This window comes from Gossypium hirsutum, chromosome D04, assembly GCF_007990345.1.
Source record: "Gossypium hirsutum isolate 1008001.06 chromosome D04, Gossypium_hirsutum_v2.1, whole genome shotgun sequence".
Classification (NCBI taxonomy): Eukaryota; Viridiplantae; Streptophyta; class Magnoliopsida; order Malvales; family Malvaceae; genus Gossypium; species Gossypium hirsutum.
Window position 1 is genome coordinate 16,207,042 of NC_053440.1, and position 19,805 is coordinate 16,226,846.

The 19,805-nt window shown below is 34.1% G+C and overlaps 2 protein-coding genes across 11 annotated transcripts; both read right to left on the reverse strand.

The window, feature by feature from the left end:
- Positions 1-1,505: 1,505 nt before the first annotated feature.
- On the reverse strand, positions 1,506-7,662 carry LOC107899723 (uncharacterized). 2 transcript variants are annotated; one of them, XM_041092064.1, is made up of 14 exons: positions 7,411-7,662; positions 6,285-6,451; positions 5,979-6,120; positions 5,704-5,840; positions 5,356-5,557; positions 4,842-5,080; positions 4,627-4,741; positions 4,363-4,507; positions 4,125-4,270; positions 3,830-3,987; positions 3,369-3,728; positions 3,237-3,292; positions 2,955-3,157; positions 1,506-2,871 (listed from the first exon to the last, which is right to left on the reverse strand). In XM_041092064.1, the coding sequence occupies exons 5-14, from the start codon at positions 5,456-5,458 to the stop codon at positions 1,619-1,621; spliced, it is 2,778 nt and encodes a 925-aa protein (XP_040947998.1). In that variant the 5' UTR covers positions 5,459-5,557; positions 5,704-5,840; positions 5,979-6,120; positions 6,285-6,451; positions 7,411-7,662; the 3' UTR covers positions 1,506-1,618. The 2 variants fall into 2 exon arrangements, with proteins under 2 accessions (XP_040947998.1, XP_016680992.2); XM_016825503.2 differs by lacking the exon at positions 7,411-7,662 and having other exon boundaries at positions 6,285-6,589.
- On the reverse strand, positions 7,301-10,656 carry LOC107899724 (pentatricopeptide repeat-containing protein CRP1, chloroplastic). 9 transcript variants are annotated; one of them, XM_041092066.1, is made up of 7 exons: positions 10,473-10,656; positions 10,248-10,314; positions 9,061-10,156; positions 8,256-8,408; positions 8,032-8,103; positions 7,833-7,935; positions 7,301-7,726 (listed from the first exon to the last, which is right to left on the reverse strand). In XM_041092066.1, coding segments are annotated over exons 2-7 (1,449 nt in total). In that variant the 5' UTR covers positions 10,271-10,314; positions 10,473-10,656; the 3' UTR covers positions 7,301-7,724. The 9 variants fall into 9 exon arrangements, 8 of the variants coding, with proteins under 8 accessions (XP_040948000.1, XP_040947999.1, XP_016680998.2 ...); XM_041092065.1 differs by having other exon boundaries at positions 10,229-10,314; positions 10,473-10,654; XR_001684802.2 differs by having other exon boundaries at positions 8,032-8,095; positions 9,061-10,314; positions 10,473-10,652.
- Between the last annotated feature and the right edge of the window lie 9,149 nt (positions 10,657-19,805).

Sequence of the window (19,805 nt, forward strand, 5' to 3'; positions counted from 1 at the left end):
GGAAATTTTGGGCACCAAATTCAACCCGCTGAATCTTTTTTTAAATTTTTATTGAATTTCGTATTTTTTGATTTTTTTGACTTTTTTGACTGATTTTTTTGCGGGAATAATTTTTTATATTCAATCACAGTGCCAAAAACATGTATGTAAAATTTCAGATCAATCATACAACGTTTACCCACTCAAATGAATTTTTTTTGAACAATTTTTCTGGGTAAAACTGTTGTTTATGCTTTAAAAAATAGAGATCAGTTTAGAAATCAACCAAGAACACCCAAAACGCCCAAAATCTGATACCAAATGATATAGGATTGCGCGCGGACCAAGATCGAGTTGCCAAGTCACGGGAAACTCCTACGAAAACCCTAAACAATCAGATCCGAAACGAAACAGAAAAATTAAAAGATTAGAACTTTGAATTTCCAGATCTGAAATAAAATCCCCAAATCAGCAAAGAATCAAATTGAGAATAGAAATAAGTGTTAGGGTTCTTGAAACCCTCAAGGAGATTGTGATTCTACCCAATTGATCACCAAGATAGTTTTCCCCAAATTTCGACAATCTAATTTCACCCAAAAAGAGTATGGAAAAACCCTAGAAATTGGAGATTTTTGGGCTGATTCCTTAAGATAGAAAAAGACTGAAAACACAATAAGAACAGAAAATAGATTAGATAATGATTCAGCACAAGTAGAAATAAAGAAAGAATTGACAGTAAGAAATTAAAAGATAAGTCCTAAGAAGCCTTGAAATCTCGAAAGATCTCACAACTCCCTTCAAACGGCTCTAATCTCCCCTCCAAAGAATATCAATGGCAAGAAGAAGGTTGAAGATGGCTCCCACAATCACAAGATTGTTAAAACAACTTCTAAAGAAAATTCAAGAGAGAAATCTTGGAAAAAACTCAAAGAAAATTCTGCTTTCAACAAATCTGAAATTTTAATAATAATGATAAGTGTTTAACAAGGTGGACAGCCATGCCTTTAAATAGGCCTTATAACTAGTCCTAATCTAATTAGAAAATTAAAATAAAAAAAACTTCTAATTATTTTAATATGGAAATTCGGTCAAAGGTCATTTTATCTGGGACTCTTGGACTGAATATTGACATAAAAATTTAAACTAAGTAAATAAATAAATAAATAAATAAAAATAAAACTTTACAACTTGGGCCACTTTGACAATTTGGCCTGATTTTCAACTAAGTATGGATGGATTTCTTGATTGGGCTGGGAATTTGCTTATTGGGCCTCGCCTTCAAGAATTTGGGCTTTTGTGACTCGTATCACATTCCCTCCAACCAAACGTGTTAAGGCAATAGTTGATACTACCTGTGTTTCTCTGACTTTGTTTTTCCTTAAGCGCCTGTGTTAGGCACGTACTTAAACATAGGGTTGGGAAATGATTTTCTAAACTCTCCAAATACATGGAGTACATGAAAATTTCGGTCTAAGCAACATAAGTTAAGATTAAAGCGTGCAAAGAAGTGTTTATGCTAGCCGATATGACTAAATACAGGATTAGTAGATTATATATCAAAGTAAATCAGTAGCCGAAAGCAGTTCTAGAGAACAAAAAGATCTTTGCCATGGTACAATGTTGAGCAACAATTTATACATCACTTCATAACATTAGAAGTTGAGGTTTGAGGATCATTTGAGACAGTTTCATGAGAGAAAGATTCTAACCTAAATCTATAGCTGGCTTTAGTGTCCTCATCCTTTGATTGCCCGGAGAAGCTTGCCTTTGCCAACTGCCTTAGTTTCTTCATATCTTTCTTTTGCGCGGTGAGAGTTGTCTCTCCGGTTGTGCCTGTAGCTTGAATAATTGGTGAACCTGAACTTGGACTGATCAGAGGGACTATTGTTGCAGTCATGGAACTTAATTGGCTGACACAGGGTTCCCTTTGATTGCTTCTTGCTAATTCAGTTTCCCTCGATTGAGGAAGGACTGGAACTAAGACTGATTTCGCTTGTGAAGAACCAGGTATGACTCTTGACCAATGCTTCCTAGGGAAGAAAGGCAACAGAAGACCCTTGGCAGCAAACTTCAACCCAAGTTTAAAAGAACTCTTATGTGGCTGGGACAGATTTAGAATGAAATTTATCAGCGCATACCACTCATTTACAAGTTGAGAAACAAAAGAAAGGAAAAGAAGAGCCAGCATTAGAAATCCCAAAGTTTTTGCCCTAATTGAATTTGATTTATTCATACTGAGGGACAGACCAAAGATGCTAGCCTCACTCAACAGTGAAATGCTTTCCACAATGTAAAGTCCTCTCCTGATGTGAGGTTTGAGAGTAAATAAGCATATGAACTGCACCAGTGTGACCATCAATGCACAAAGGCTTTGGCTTGATCTGTGTGTTGAGTAGGACCCAGCAATCACTCCCAAGCAGACTCTTCTTAAAAGATCAAGAACAATATAGGAAGATCTAGCACAACCTAAGAACCTCATCGGCAACGGGATCTTCATTTCTTCGTGGCTGTCATCTGAGCTGACTGCCCTCATTCTTCCAATCCCATTTTGACCACTTCCAACCCACCTAGGCACAGTGTTTGTGTCATTCTGGTCAACAAAAACATACATTGGAGGGCCCTTGTGATCGTCAAACAGAATGCCAAAGCAAGAAAGGAACAATGAAGGCAGTCCATCCATATAAAACCACTTTCCATAAGCCGGTCTTCCCACAATAAAGAACCATAGTTTCTTATGCCATTGCTCCTCTGCATTGCCATATATGATCTCTTTGTACTGAGCAAAGCTGCCTGTGAAGACTGCAATTGTAAGGAAAAGGCACACCGATAAAATGAATGCTGCAGGGATGGCTAGCAACAAAGCTCCGGTGATGATCCCTTCAATGGTACCACCTATCAATCATACATATCTTTAGTTCCTTGAAACATCAAGATAATCTATTCAAACCATATGTCATATAGTTATAATTTCTCACCTCTTATTACAAATGCAGCAGACTGAGATATACAGGGTAGTGCAAGAATTAAAAGGAGGAGCTCGAATCTCGGAACCGAAAGCATCCATTGAGCTGCTGTACCAATCCTCCATTTTAAGAAAACTAACAGTACAAAGTGAAGTAATAGCAAACTACCGACTCCTATGCTAAGCCAGAACAAGTTCATCTCCATGTCCTGCCACCTGATAAAGAAACTACATCATCAGTTTTAAAATTTGTCATCTTTCATCACAGAATTAGAAATTGAAATCTGTATCTGACCCTTTACAATTCTGCAGTTTCTTGACAACATTTCCAGCAGATAATGGCTCTCCTCTCTGCAAAACAATGGAAAGAAATATGGAGTTTTCATTTGAAAAGCATAATATTAACACCATGCAGAAAAATACCAACCAAGAAAAAGGTGAAGTATTCATTTGAACTTAGAGGTAGCCCAAAAGGAGTATTTTCTTTGCTTATGTTGTGCCTTCCATGGAACTTTGGATCAATTTCAGTTGGAAATAGTAACTTTTGTGGCATGTAGGACCAGTTAATTAAGCCAATTGCATGATAAGCTCTCCTTCGCCTCTTTAGGAACCTCCCTAGATCTAAATAAACATTGTTGGGCCAAAGCGAACTGCCATTCTTTTTCCATGGAAGTTTCTGTCGAGGTATGAGCCACCTGAGACCTTTTGTTGTCTCAGAATATTCAATGGGCTGGTCAGCCAATAGCCAGTCAGAAAGGACAAAAACTTGCAGGTGTCCTATCATTCCCTGTGATGAAATTTTTTTCAAACCATTACTCTGAGCTTAAAATATGATGGCACAAAAATTGTTAGCTTGTTGACACCATCAAGCTTTTTGAAATCACTTACATGTAGATTCATTGATGGATCAGAAGCAACATAATTATTTCTGGCAATTGCTCCAAGATTTGTGGAGGCAAGTGAAAGAGCTGCAGCAGCTAGTGTTGTTGCTAAGACTCCAGCAGTCACAAATGAGTGTAGGGCTGTCGATATTGCAGGTGTTGAATCTGCTTAAATATAAGAATATGTTCATATATTAACCTGTTGTTTTGCAGATTCCGAAAAACAAAATCTAGGTGATTCATGGACTATAATAAACTCTTTTAATTGAAGAAAACAAAGGGGGGGAAGTTATTATTCTCACAGTGAACAATTTCCAGTCTATTAGAAGCCACATTCATATTTCCTGAAATATCATTGACTTTCCCTTCAGGAATAGAAACTGACACCATATTATTAGTTATTGCCATGACAGTAAAGGAGTAAAGAGCTCTTGAAAGTTCCTTAAACCTACATGAACAAAAGATTATGTTAAAGATGCATCACTAGAATGACATGATTGCTTCAGGTACTGCATGCTTGGGATATTCATATGCACCTGCCTTATGAGTCTCCCTCCATTCACTTCTACCACAGAGGCCCCGAAACCAAAAACTGGCTTTGTGAACTCAACTATTATATTGATACTGGAGTCCTTTGTAACATTTTCCGAACTCGTACTTAACCCAATCCCAGGCTTCTTGCAATCTAGAGGAAAATTCATCAATTAGCTCTCAAAAAAGCAGTAGGGACTAGAGTGTAGGCTAAGAACATTTTGAAAGTGCCACTAGCACTTTCTGGAGGCCAAACAATGCAAGAAAACATACCATAGAGGAATGCAAGCGAGTTAACAGGTGAAACAGGAGTGCCTGTTCTGCCAATCAATAAGCTAGCTTGTAGTTTGACTGTGATTATTTCAGTTTTTGATGCAATATTCTTGAGCTGCAAAATGTTAGAAACTTTTGGTTGAGATGTAAACTTATATCCACAGGGATTATTATTTCAAAGAAAATTTGATGATGATTTGAATTTCGTTACTTACTTTAAAAGCAAATCGGCTATTTCCATGAGTTCTCTGGTTAACTGGTATTAGACTACCAAAATTCACATCCAATGCATTTAGAATCTGCTCTGTTGAATTTATGACCGGAATGCTGAAATCCACGTACACCTCCAAATCCTCTGTTCCATTAGTTGTAAAAACTGTTCGAGGAACCCCATTGATTTCTAACTCATATGATGGAACAGATGACCATAGATCAACCAGCACAGGTCTTCTATCTAAGACAAGTTATGGAGATATGAACAATAGAAGGTTCAAAATCAGATTTGTACAGTAAACTATGTTACCAGGCTCTTCTTTTTCCTTGAAGTACCCGTAGCTGACATATATTCAGACATTGGTATGGGTTATGATCCTCCAAATATATGGAAAACTTAGGGAAAAAAATTGAGCATACTCATGTCAGACAGAAAACCATATCTAATACTCACTCTTAAATCCAATTAATGAAGTCTGTAACATCAATGCACTAAGTTGTCGATTGATTTCTTACCAAAGTGGATGATAATGGTGGAAGTATTGCTCCTTGTAAAGTTGTTACCAGCCCTATCCTTACAAAATTCATCAGCCAGTGTAACCACAACACGCCCATACATACTTTTGAAGGGCAGAACCAGTAGGAAACTGTATTTAATGTTAGGTTCGATGGTGCTCAGTGATGATGGCTGGACATGAGCTGGACCATCAACAATGACCTACAAAATGAATTGTTCTCAATTTAAAGCCTGAATATAACGCATTGAAGTCCTAGTTTATGTTGTTTATTGCACACAATAATGGCTCAAAAAACTCAACCTATATTCGACAAAATAACATGCTTTGAGCAAAGCACCTCACTTACATCACAGTTTGATGAGTTCAGACAACTGAAGCCACCATGTCGAGTGCAAGCTTCACTGAATGTGATGTCAACTGTAATTTTTTCAGCATTGGTGTAATTCTGTTCACTTGAAATCTTAACTGTTGGTGGGATTGTATCTGAAATAATAATTAACAGGCACAAACTTAGATCCCTATGAAGAATAGTCTAAATCTGAGTAAAAATATGGTTCATATCCATGTAAATTACTACATTATCAGAATCATAAATGTCAAGCCTGAATCCTATATACCTACCAATAAACCATGAATAAGCTGAAGAGTTTTTGTCTCCATTATGGGTTGTGACGTTGAGAAGGAAGTTGTGCTTACGATTTGCAGTTAAGTTTTTCAGTACTAAGTTACCAACATGACATGGTTTCAATCTCTGGCCATCCAACTGCTCATCAAGAAACAAGAAGTTAAATATCTTAGTAATTCTCTAGAAAACAACCTTCTTATGCTAATGTTAGCTTTGTTTAACCAAGTAACCATGGAGGACCTCAACAAGATTCAGCCATCTCTAAGTGATTGAAATCAAACACAATGACAGAGAAGTGATACCTCACAATAAATAGAACAACTATTGTTCCTGCAAGCCTTGGAACCATCAGGCCTTTCAAATGAGTACCTAAAAATACTGGTAGAGAACCTTGACCATGGTGGGGGAGTTTGATCGAAATGAATGTAAACAGCTGACTCAGTAAAGTTGAGTGCACCAACCACCGTTGCTGCAACAAAGAAACTCAGTTTAAGAAACTTGAACAACCCCATTTCAGGAATTGCCATTTACTTTCATAATTCAACCAACAAGAAGGAAAAAAAGTAAAGACAGGTCCCAAGTTGTTGAGAGCTTTAGTAACAGCTTTTATGTATTTGAATTCCGATGATTATTTAAGTTTGAGGAAGTGGAGAAAAGCTCAGGTCAACCACCACAACCATAGTAGTCAGTCCTCATTTACTGCTGATATAAAGAAGTTCACATTCCTATATAGCTACCATTGGCTTGGGTTGGTTATCTTTAATTTAATGCATTTAGTATTTTTGTTCTAGTTTTTGCCTTTGTTATTTCTTATGCTTGTATAGGTAAAAGAAGTTAATGCATGTCGACCCCATTGCAGACTGCAACATTTGCTCCTCATAGTCTCATTGACATTAAAGTTTTTGTGGGCATTTATACTAACAACTAAAATTCCTCACATTTCCCAAGTTACTTTTTTGGGGTTGTTTTTTTTATCAATGGATCAGACCTCAATTCGAAAATCTCTTTCATTAATACTTGTAAATATTCAATTGATTTTTTTTTTTTTTTTTGCAAAAACAAAGGAATACCATTGTTTGAACTCAGTTACAGACGATGCACATTTCTGTTGAAAAATGTCCATCCAAAGAATACAACAAAGAAAGCAGAATCACTGATCCAACATTGAATCCAAATGAACAAAGGTCCTCAAGACCTGCAACGCTGCCCAGAGGAAGACTCCCATGTGGCTGGTGAGATGAGTTCATCCGCATAGGCAGCAGATACAAATGTGTCCAATATGTATTAAATAATCAATAAATGTAAAAAGATTTCCAAGTGAATAAAACCAATTGTGTTTAAATGGCTAGTTTTGAATCTGTAGTCAAAGACAGGCAAATTTCTTAACTTCGAAGGAAAGAAAATCAATGTTTTATACAGAAACTTTACCATTGATAAGGAAGCACTAACAAACGATTATCAAATTTCCTCCCAATGTCTCAACTCATAAGTTTGAAGGCTGTTTGACCTCAAGGGGATGTTGATGTGGGTTGCTTATCTCAGGGCGGTGGCAGCAGGGAGGATGGCATTTGTGATTTTGCAAATCCAATCCATGCAATAATGCCAGTAGAAGAAATATTAACAAGGTCTTCAATTCTGAGAAGCAAATCTATGCACTTTACAAATTTAGTCAGCTTAGCAAAAGCCACAGCAAAGTGAAGATAATATCAGGTCACCAGGTATTAGCAACATCAGTCTAAGACTCCTGAAACAATCAAAATGTAAAGAGACAAATCCGATACAAATCTGGGTTATTAGTTATTGCCAAATTTTAAAACCAATTATATACCAAACACTGGTCTAATACTTACAATGTCTCCGTTCAAGTACCATCAAGGCAGTTTGCAGCATTTGCCTAGCTTTTCTATCAGGAGTGCATCCATAAGATTCCATTTCCTTGTATATTTCAGGAACCTAGCCAGCAAAAGACAAGCAAGCATTAGCAACTATCATTGGTAACAAATGTGTAGCTAATCAAAAAGCTTAAGAGATTTCAACTGCACTTAGCACCTTATCAAACTTCTTGGCTCGAATAAAAGCTTTCATGAGTGTACTATAAGTAACCACATCAGGACTAATACCCTTCAAAAGGAAGACAAACTTAGGAGAGGTGGAAAAAAAGTATCTGGAAAGATGAATTGAAGGAAGAAACAAAGGGTCCTGCACAATTGGTTAATAGCGTCTACAATGAATTTAGAAATCCACTCAACATCATGTGAAACATAAAGACTCACACTTTCTTTTATATGTTGGTAAATAGATAATGCCTCCTCATGCCTCCCTGCTATACCAAAGGCATTTATCAACACATTCAGCATTATGATATTGAGTTCAATGCCTTCTGCTTCCATGAGTTGAAGAACCTTAACAGTCTGTTCACAAAATCCCTGCACAGCAAAAAAAAGAAAAGAAATTATAGACCAGCAAGCAGAACAGAGTTTTCATCCTTTTTATCAAATGAATTTGGCATTCAACAGATTGAATTTGAAAGCAATGGCTCCCAAAATGCCATATAATATATATTATTTAGTCAGAAATACGTTAGTTATCAGCTGTCAATTATCAATTAGCAGAAAAGGCAAATTGCAAGCCTACTTCTGGTTTTCCTTGCAGCCAATGTTACTCTCAGACCACACCAACTTAGAGCAGCTAAAGTCTCTTTAGGGCTTATTTCTGATCTGAAGTTTCCAGTTAATCCTCCAAGAACCTAGAAGATCTAGAAGCCTCACCATGGAAATTGCAAAGTTGTTCTGGGAGGTATTGCTGCAGCAGCGGAATATTTCATTTAACTCTCTCTCTCTCTCTCTCTCTCTCTCTATATATATATATATATATATATGCTTTTAGTGGTTCAATGAATGAATTTCTGTGTAAAATTCAAAATTATGTAGACAGAAAATCAGCGTGCAGAATTGCATTCAACAGAAACAAAGTGTCATCTCTTCCAAATCAAAGATCGGAGTCAGAAAATAAAATATTGAAAAGAAATAAAGAACGAATGATGGAAAATTCTGGAATGACAGAAAGGGAATACAACACCTGCTGAGCATAAGCATTTGCTAGAACACAGAACATGCTAGCTGATGGTAGGAAGCCTTCTGACTTCAGAGCAGATATGAAGTCCTCCGCATCCTGGAATCTTCCATATTGTCCATAAATATCAACCAACATTGCATAAATAGCCCCAACTTCTTGACGTCCTCTACATTTCATGTTCTCAAAGTTTTTCTTTATTACATCCCACTTCCCAAGCTCTCCCAATCGGCTAATAAGGCTCATTAAGATCTTTGGGTCAGGATATAATCCTTGTTCCTGCATCTCAGTAAACAACTGAAGAGCCTTAGTGAGATCTCCAGCCTTGCAGTGCCACCTAATCAAAGAATTCCATGTTGTTATATCAGGCACTATACTTTCTTGTTTCATTTTCTCAAACGCTTCTAAAGCTTCACCTAGCTCTCCATATTTTCCAAATGTATCAATGATGCTATTATAAATCTGTCTGTCTAAAGATATCCCTTTCTCCCTAATCTCCTCTACTAGGCCTATTGCTTTTTTCCACATTCCATTGTCCCTGTAGAGACGAATAACCTTACCATACACAAATGAACTCAGTTGTATCCCATTTGTCTTCATCTCATTAACTACCATCCATGTGTCTTCCAACCTTCCAGCACTAACATAATAATCCAAAAGAATTTCATATGTTTCCTGATTTTTACAGACACCCATTCGATCCATTTCCACCAAAAACTTAACAGCTAAACCCAACAACCCTTTCTTCAAAAATCCTTTAAGCAAAGCATTAAACAATCTTATCCTAGGTTTAAATCCAAGATACATCATTTCTTGAAACAAGACATCAGCTTCCAATGTCCTACCAACACTTCCCAAAGTATCAATTAAAAAACCATAAGAAATAGAATTTGGATGGAAACCCATAGCCTCCAATTGAGCAACAAGTTTCATAGCATTATCTACATCCCCTATTTTGCAATACTCTTGAATTGTTTTGTTGTGCAACTCAGTGGAAAGCTCTTCTCCACTGTTAGATTCAAATGGGTACTTACATATGGCGTTTTTCTTGTTGAATTCTGGAATAGCAACTTGCTTTACTCTGTTATTATTGTTATCCGTCCTGGAACAACATAGAAGTTTCAAGTGGCTGTGGTTTAAAGAACAGCTACCATGAGTTAAAGGAGGAGCTAACCAAGAAAGACGCATCGTACATTCCCATGTAAACTTCATTCATATGTCTTCAATTTCCGAGTTTCATAGAGTTATCTATACCACCCTCTATTGAATTGGTTGCGGAAGCCGGTTGAAAGAGAGTGTGAAATGAGACAGAGTAACAAAAAAAACAAATATGATAGTGATTCAGAGGTAGAAACCAAATAACTCAAAATAATATGACTCAAGAAACCTTCGAGTCAAGGTCGGGTTTCAAAAAGTACCTTGTTTAATTTCCTGATTTGCCAGAAACTTGAAGGCAGCAGAGGGCTTAGCTCAGACACCAGAGGAAGAGAATTGAGCTGAGTGGGATACTGTGTTAGCAAGGGAAAAAACGAGGCTCGTTTGGCGGGGAAAAAACGTGTGATGACAGATTAGAGTGGATAGGGATTCTTTTAACGAAACAAAAACAACTTTGGGCTATCAATCCATTTCATTTTATTCACTCTCATTAATCTGAGGTTAGGGGATATTAATTTTTTTTTTTTAAGAAAAGAATGGGTAATTATATCTAATTAAGTTATTTAGAGGCTAATATCAAACTTAAGTTTTTTTATTTAAACTTGAATTTTTTTCGGTAAAAATTAAAATTTTTACTATAAAAACCAAGGTTACTCCCTATAAAATTTCACGTTTTTTCATTTTACTACAAAAAACTAAAATTAATTCTCAAAGTAAAAATAATAAAAGAATATTAAAAAAATAAAAAAATTCCATCCATGTAAAAAACAAGATTTTCCCTTTATTGAAAAAAAAAACTAAATTTACATCCATCCAGTAATCTATTAACTCAAGCTCAATTTAACCTTGTACAGTAAATAATTATAGCCCAATAGATAATCTCAACCCAAATTCCCTCATTTACAATCAATTATTAATCTATCCAATAACACCTATAAAATGAGTGCAAAATGCAAGCAAAAGCTTAACAGTAAATACAAGAAAATATAGCTTCCAAAGATGTAACGAACCAAGCATATGTCATGTAAGATACAGTCCTCCAATCTTTATCTCTTCAAAGTTAAGAAAACTGATCAGTTTAATCACAAATATATATATATAAGTTAAGGATAAGATAAAGCTTTTGAGATAAGGTAAGTCTATCCTTCACCCTCCTTCACAACCAAATTCAATCAGTTTCATTTAGAGAAGATTAAAACATAGCTTAAGGATCATTTGTAGTATGTAACATCATTCACAATAGTGAAATTCATAGCCCAATACATAGGTAAATGATATCTTCTCATTGACATTACATGATAGATTAAAAGTAAACGTGATCACAGGTCGTTTGTCTTTGTGATGAATGACTTAATTACTATATTATAGTAATTGACTTTTCATGAAGTAAGATGTAATGAACACACTTATGACAAGGTCATTAGACGAGTACTGATCAAGTAGCTTTCGTAATGATATGTAATTGGGAAGAGCTCAGTCACAATACTATGTTGAAATGACATCGTGACTAAATGAGTTTATAATAAATAAACAAAAAACTAAAACTTAATTATAAATCATTTGAGCCCTAATCACATATGTCCAATTGATCTCTTCGTTAGCTCATTGAAACAAAAAATGAATTGCATGTTGAATCAAATAAACGAAAATGGATAGAAATGATAAAGTTAGAGAAATGGGTTACATTCGGAAATGAATGTGGTTTCTCATTTAGTATGGAAATGACTTGAGAATTAATTTAATTTTTTCGAATTATTATTTAATTAATTGAAGTTCGAAAATAGAATTAAATTAGTTGGTTATTGTGAATTCGTTAAAGTAATAAATTAAAAATATTTTCTCATAGATTCTTTTACGGTAAAACTACCATGATTTTAACAGAATTAGAATGAGAAAATTATTTAATAAAATTTTAATTTATTTAAATTAATAAATAATTTCTATTTTGATAAATAAAAAAACATGCACTGGGTTGGATTAAATTATAAACTGTTGGGTTAAAAGTCTAAGAAGCACTTATAATTGGATTCGATACAGGAAGAGACTGAAATCCCTCATAGTAAACATGAGGGGCGATAACCCTAGTAAAATAACTAGGGTTAGCTGCTCCGCACTCTCCTAGTTCAATTAGGGGATTTTTTTATATTAAATAGGCATTAAATGAATTCTATTAATTCAACTAGGGTTTCATTTCCTCTCCCTATAAATAGATAGCAGCGGTAGGGCTAAAAATAATAATTTATATACAACTTGGAGATATTGTTTTTCTGCCAGAAAATAGTGAGAATTTATTTCTAAGTATAAATTTTATTATTCAGGAATAACAATTCCACTGGTTTCTATAAGAAAGAGACATTTACTTTCCTATTGAAAGCAAAGAAAATATTTTTGGTTCTGTATTTGATTCAATATTGTTCGAGCCCATATTCGGAGAAGTTCGTGGTACAAGAATAGCAAAGAATGTCATTCGGTTGAAAGCCAAGAATGTCTATGATTCTTCTAGCCCAAAACACAGACAATATTTCGAGAAATATTTTATTGCTATAAATATCACAAATCGGCTCGATTTTCAAATTTTTATTTTTTTGTAGTGTAAGAAAACTATTTTTGAACCGAATTTTTTTCCAATAAGTACATACTGTAGAAGTTGTATACCCAACGCACCAAGTTTTGGTTCATTATCTATTTGAACTTATGTTTTTACTTTCATCAAAGTATACAATTCATGCATACATAGTTCATCATTCAATCAGGATTAAGGTATGCCACACTATGAACCTTAGAAGTGACTAAATCCATAAATGGATCTAGAATCTATTCTACTTAGATCATGTTCGATGTACTGTCAGTCGAGTCAATCACATCTACATCTCTATCTTCTGGGAGTCATCTACTTCAATCCTCTAGACAAAGTGTCTCCCTAATTGAACTTGATATACGACATATTAGTCTTTTAATCGGTTTGTTCATTCCTGATTAGACTAATGGCATGCTAAGGTTTATCTACTAATACAATTTGTCTTTCTGTATTACGATTCGATCACGTAATACTGCTTAGTATTACTTAAATGTTAGATAACCAATAATTCAATATTTGCTTCCATTTTGCTTTGTGAGAAAAACATTGAGGGAAATATACAAAGTGTAACACCCATTACCCATCTCCGTCAACGAATTAAGGTTACAGGAAGTTACAATAAATAACAGAACAAACATAAATTATTTCAATTCAAAGATTTATTTTTAAATCAATCATCAAAATTTTCATTCAATAAACATGTCATTCAAACTTAAACGTCACATATTTCGAGCCTACAAGGCATTAAAAATGGTTTAGAAACAATTAGGGACTAAATCAAATCAAAACATAAAATAGGGTAAAAATTGAAAACAGGAGTCACACAGCCATGTGGCTAGGCTGTGTAACAAACTTTAGCTCGTGTGGTGTAGGGACATAGTCGTGTGGCCAAACTGTGTAATAATGTGTGCCCATGTAACTCAAGATCACACAGCCATGTTGTCAGGCTATGTAACTCTCTGAGGGCGTGTGGACAGTCTTGCACCAAAAATCAAAAGAACCACACGACAGTGTTATACAACAGTGTAGGGCAAACAGTCGTGTGGTAGACCGTGTCATAGGTCGTGTGTGTGTGAAAGTACCTTCAAACACAAGTCATTTCACACTCTATTTCTTAGATTCCAAGCCATGCATTAACCAACAACCAAACCTATTCAAAATCTGCCAAAACATACCAAAATATACCAATCTACAATCAACCTATGTGTCTAACCAATATGTCACAATTGACACCACAATCTCAATTTGTAACAACCATTCAAAGCATTAAAATCAACCATTCCATCACCATCAATAATCAACATTCATGATCAAACATGTTATTATTCAACACCTATATAACCATTCAAAATGGCTAACATCATACCATTTTCATATATCGCATAGCTTCCAAGCATGAAACATATCAAAGTTACTTATATTGTCTTACACAATCAAAAACACCAAAACTTAACATTACCTTGCAACATAACATCCTATATACATGCCATAAATAACCAACATTCAAACTTCAAAACCTATATAGTCCAATGATGGTAGGTGTGAGCTCCCGTTGATCTGATCGACATGTTTTGAACGTTCAAAACCTACATAATATAATAACCCGAGTAAGCATATGAAATACATAATAAGCTCATACAATTTATTTCAATAAAATATTTTCCCTATCATGACATAGTACAATAATGTTAAAGTAGTGAGATTTTGATTTTCGATTGTTCTTATAATCACAATTGATAATACATCAAATTCGAGTCAATAAGTATAGTATAAACAGATATTCAACATTCATATTTCATCCACATTAACTTTACAAATTCACACTTTCTATCTTTTGAATTTTCGATGGAACTTCGTAAAATAAACTCAATACATGAGTGAAAATAACATCTAATGCTCGTCTAAGCTAATCATATATGTGTGTGTGTGTGTGTGTGTCAGATTACCCGTCCGGGCTAAACCTTTGACAACATAGTAAATAGGCTGGTCGGGGATATATATATACATGTAAGGTTACCAGTACAGGCTAAACATTTAAAACGACAACGATTATCAATTCAAGCTAAATCTATGTCACATGTATATTGGAGTCCACAACAAATGTTGGAGCTCGGTACCATCGAGAATCAACCTATGACCTCGTATATGAGACTTTTACTAGGTCAATTGAAATTATCTCAACAAATCAATTCAATCCAATTTCATTACCAAATAGTCCAATTCCAACTTACAAGAGAATATATATACAAATATAAATATTTTATCATAGCTTAACAACAACTTGAAATCACTTAAAACATATGAACTTACTTGTCGAAGTGATAACGACTCAACTATCAGGGACTAGTCAACAATTTTTCATTTTCCTCGTAAGTCCTCTAAAGTATAGTTTAATTTAATTAACCAATCCAAACAACATGAACAATTAAATTTTATCCATATAAACCCTTTTATTCATATTTTACAAAATTACCCCAAACTTTACCCCTTATGCAATTTAGTCTTTAAACCCGAAACTTTCAAATTTAACACATTTAATCCCAAACCATGATGGAAAATTTCCTATAGTCCCTATACAGAAAGTATCAAGAAGAAACCCCAACCGTTACGTATACAGAGGTAAGAACTGAAGGTATAATTATGACCGCCACGTTCCAAAAAAAAAGAAGGGGAGTGATAATATCAAATGGGTGAACACCACAAGATGTGAATCTTGATAAGTTCGATAAGTGTTCATAAAGAAAAAAAAAAGAGAAATTCTATCAAAGGTATATATTGATCATTAGTTTTAAAGGCTTACACATGAGATCCTATTTATAAAAGAGCTAAGGTAAACGAATGGCCACAGCTAGACATAAATGTAGTGCATATATGCATTGTCGTACATGAACCAAATAAGTTCATGTATGTTTACATTCAAAAAATAACCAAAGGGTCATATACATTCCCCTTGTCGTTCCAATCATCTAGCATATGAGCCTTTCCGTACATGCATTTTCAAGATGCAATGAACCAACCGAATGGGAAAAGACATTCCCTTTGTCGTTTTTTCATGCATCATAAAAAAGTCACATTCATGGCCCCTTGATCATTCATGCATTGTGAGATTCATGGACCCAGTTGAATAGTCAAGTTAACCTCTCTTGTTGCACCATCCATTCTAGGCATGCATGTGCTTTGAATTCGACGATGCATGAATGTGACAATGCATTGAATCATTGAAGAATTTGAAGGGTCATAGGTGCATGTATGGTGCAATTTTTTGGCTGGCAAATGTACCTACAAAGCATATAAATAGATTTCATCAAGCAAGCACAACAAAGAGCATAAGACTTGTGACGCATGAAGAAATGGCTCTTTAAAACATATGAACATTAGACACAAACAATATAAGACACAAATAATAACAAGACATATAATGACGCATAAAAATATATCCATATAAGACATGGTTAAAACATGAAACACTTAAACTCGAAGTGAACGATAAGATAAAAATAGACTCAAAATTCTTAAACACAAAATATATATAAAAACATAGCGCAAACTAACAACAAGACATAATTAAAACACAAGACACAAACACAAAACCAAACAACAAAACATGGCTCATAACAAGATGATAACATGAAAAACATTAACACATAAAATATGATATAGAAATGACAATCAGCACATCGAATAAAATTCCAAAGTTTGAAAGCTAAATGGTCAAATGCAATGACCCGGATAGTTAACCCTAGAAAGTAGCTTCTCGTATTGGTTTTGGGCTTTACACGATTGGCCTATTCCTCTTGGATATACCTATGAAGGGCCCCTTTGAGCCCATAACTCCTAACTCTCTTCAAAGACCCAAAAGACTCCACTGAATTCTCAAAAGCCCAATTTGATCCACGCTACAACGACCCAATACTAGATTCTCCTAGAGTGAAGGACTAAATCTGGATCCAATCATGGGTCCACTTGGTAGAAAAGTCACATGATATGATTAGGCTCACATCACTAGCATTAACTTCTCATTTCAATTACGAACACATGATATTTTTTTACATTTTAGTCATTATTAACCAAATCGGGTACAAGAACGGATACACAGATAAATCCACTATCACACCAAATACGTACCAAAGTGCTAATCAAGCATAAATTCACTAATCCCACCAACCACACCAAAATACGTTCGTACCCCTAGAGTATTTGAACTGCTCATATATTTTTTACCCTCAGGGTATTAGACAACTATCACAATATATACGCGCATAGTGTTGAATGTCCCACCTATCAATACGAACCCTATGGCATACCAACTATACCTATGGCTCTATCTGAGAACGCTAATAGGATATTTTTTATTATTAATGTTCGTATATCGTCAAGCAAGCACTTAAGTATACAAATTACATACCAAGAATCACAAATCATATAGTCAGGTATATACATAGCTTTTAAACATTATCATGTTGATAGTTTACTATTTCCTATCACTTAACAAGTTAAGCAAATAGGTTTAGATATTTAACGAACTCAAATTATGAGAGCACAAGTGGGAAATTTTCACTCGTCGACGGCTTTAGTCATCCTTTTGTCTTGAAAATATCCCATGTCGTCTTTAGCTACGTAAATTAAACCTAAATACAAAAAACTCATTAATCAAACAATTCAATTATAAGTTGCTACAAATGGAACATGAATTCATCCATTACAATTTGGTCTTTCAATTTTGTAATATCCAAAGCACTCGTTTCTCACAATTTACCCAGTCGAATTTAAATCCTGCAAAACAAATATAGTATAGAGACCTCCTACCCTCATTATTTATTATTAAACAATATAGTTTTTATCATTTACACTTTATTCTTTAATTATACATAATTTATCAAATGACTCGAACTAAATCCTTTACTTCCTACTATACTTCTACAAAATTTTCATCATTTAACTTAGTTATGTTCATGCATGCTATAGCAAAGATTGAAAACCTTCTAACAATGAAAATCTAACTCAAAAATTATTAATTCCTTAATTTTAGAACTTGGGCTTTCAAAATCTATCATTATTTATCAATAATTTAACTAGAATTTAAAAGTTTAACTCACCAATTTTCCCAATTGAAGCTATGACAATAGTGAAGTTTAAAGAAAAAATCTTCTTTTCTTTCTTTGGTTTGGACAGCAAGATTAGATAGAGAAGATAACCTTCTCTTTCCCACTTACATTTCATATTTATACTTTGATTACTAAGTTAATTAAACTAATTATAATACTAATCTAATGGATTAATTAGCTTAACACTTGTTAGTAGGAAATGATTACCTTATTAAACCATTAAAAATAATTCATCCTTTTATATTCGGTTTAATTATTAATTTTCCCTTAGCTTATTTGCCATTTAAGGCACTCGCTAATTCAAGAATCAAATTTTCATTTAGTTTATTCATTAACGGTTTAGTCCTTATACCATTTTTATTAACCTTTTTAATCCAATAACACATACTAATTTGACCTTTCCAATCCGCACTTAACTCATAGTTATTCCATTTTAAATTATCTACTAACTTTACTTAATTAATTCAGTTCGAAATCAAATTTTGTGACACCATTGAAAATCGAGTCGTTGCATCTAAATATCCTAGTTTTGGGTTACCCAAAACCCAAAAGACTTGAAAAATCACAGAAGGGATCTACCGTCGAATCGCCGTCATCAACACAGGTCACCGTTGTCACCGTTGATGCCACTATCACCTTCGCCGCCGCTGGGTTACCATTGGCCCACTATTAGTCTTTTGACTATTGACTAGGTCGAGTTTGTGTTGTCTTGATCAGTTTTGGATATGTCTTGGTTCTCTAGGTTTTGCCGAAAAATTAGGTTACGAAAACCCTAAGTTTGTTTCCTGCTCACATGAATAATTCTAAAGTTCAAATAAAATCTATGTGGAGATGATAGATTATATATCCCAAAATTTATTAAAACCTAAAATTACACCCAACCTAATTTCTAGGAATCACAACTTTGGCACAATTATTTTATCACATATATAATAAAATAGTTAAAAATATTTATTCACATACATAACCCAAAACATGGATATAATTAAAATAATGTTACATCTTATAAAATTTAACCAAACATGAAGAAGAGAGAAAATTGATATCAATTTCTATTATAAACATAGCACAATTTGACTATGATATCAATTATTGAAAAAAATCTGGTTATGAAAATGGTTTTGATTAACAACGGAATTTTTAATTTTTTTGAAAATTGAGCCAATTTGTGATATTTATAACAATAAACTTTTCTTGAAAAGTACTTGTGCTTTGAGTGAACGAATTTAAATTATTCCTGGCTTCCAACTGAACGACCTTCTCTATTATCCTCACACCCCAAATTGCACCAAGTGTAGGCTCGAGCAACACGAACCAAACACATGATAAGAAACTAAATTATTACTTTCAGTGCAAAAGTAATTTCTCTCTCTAAACAAAAAGGTTTGTTATTCTGAAAATTAGAATTTATTCAGGAATAAATTCTTTCTATTTATAGAGAGAGATAACAGAATTTTGGTCGAATAAGAAAACATAAACAATATTTATTTAATAGAAAACACCCCTTAGTCCAACTAGGAGCAAGGAGGGGCGGCACACCCTAGATAATAACACTAAGGTTTCCACCCCTCTCATGTAACATGATGAGGTTTGGGTCTCTCCTGTATTGGATCCAATTATATGTGCTTCCTAGACTTTTGACCTAACATTTTATAATTTAACCGAACCCAATATTTTTTTCTATTTCCCAAAATAAGTATTAATTAATTAAATTAATTAAATTAATCAAAATTACTAAATTAATTTCCCACTTAAATAGTTTTTACAACTCAATTCTAATTCTATTAAAGTCATTACATATTTATAATAAAAGAATCTATTAGGAAATATATTTAATTTTCACATTCAACGGATTCACAATAACTAATTAATTTCATTTCATTTTCGAACTTCAATTATTTAATTCTAATCAA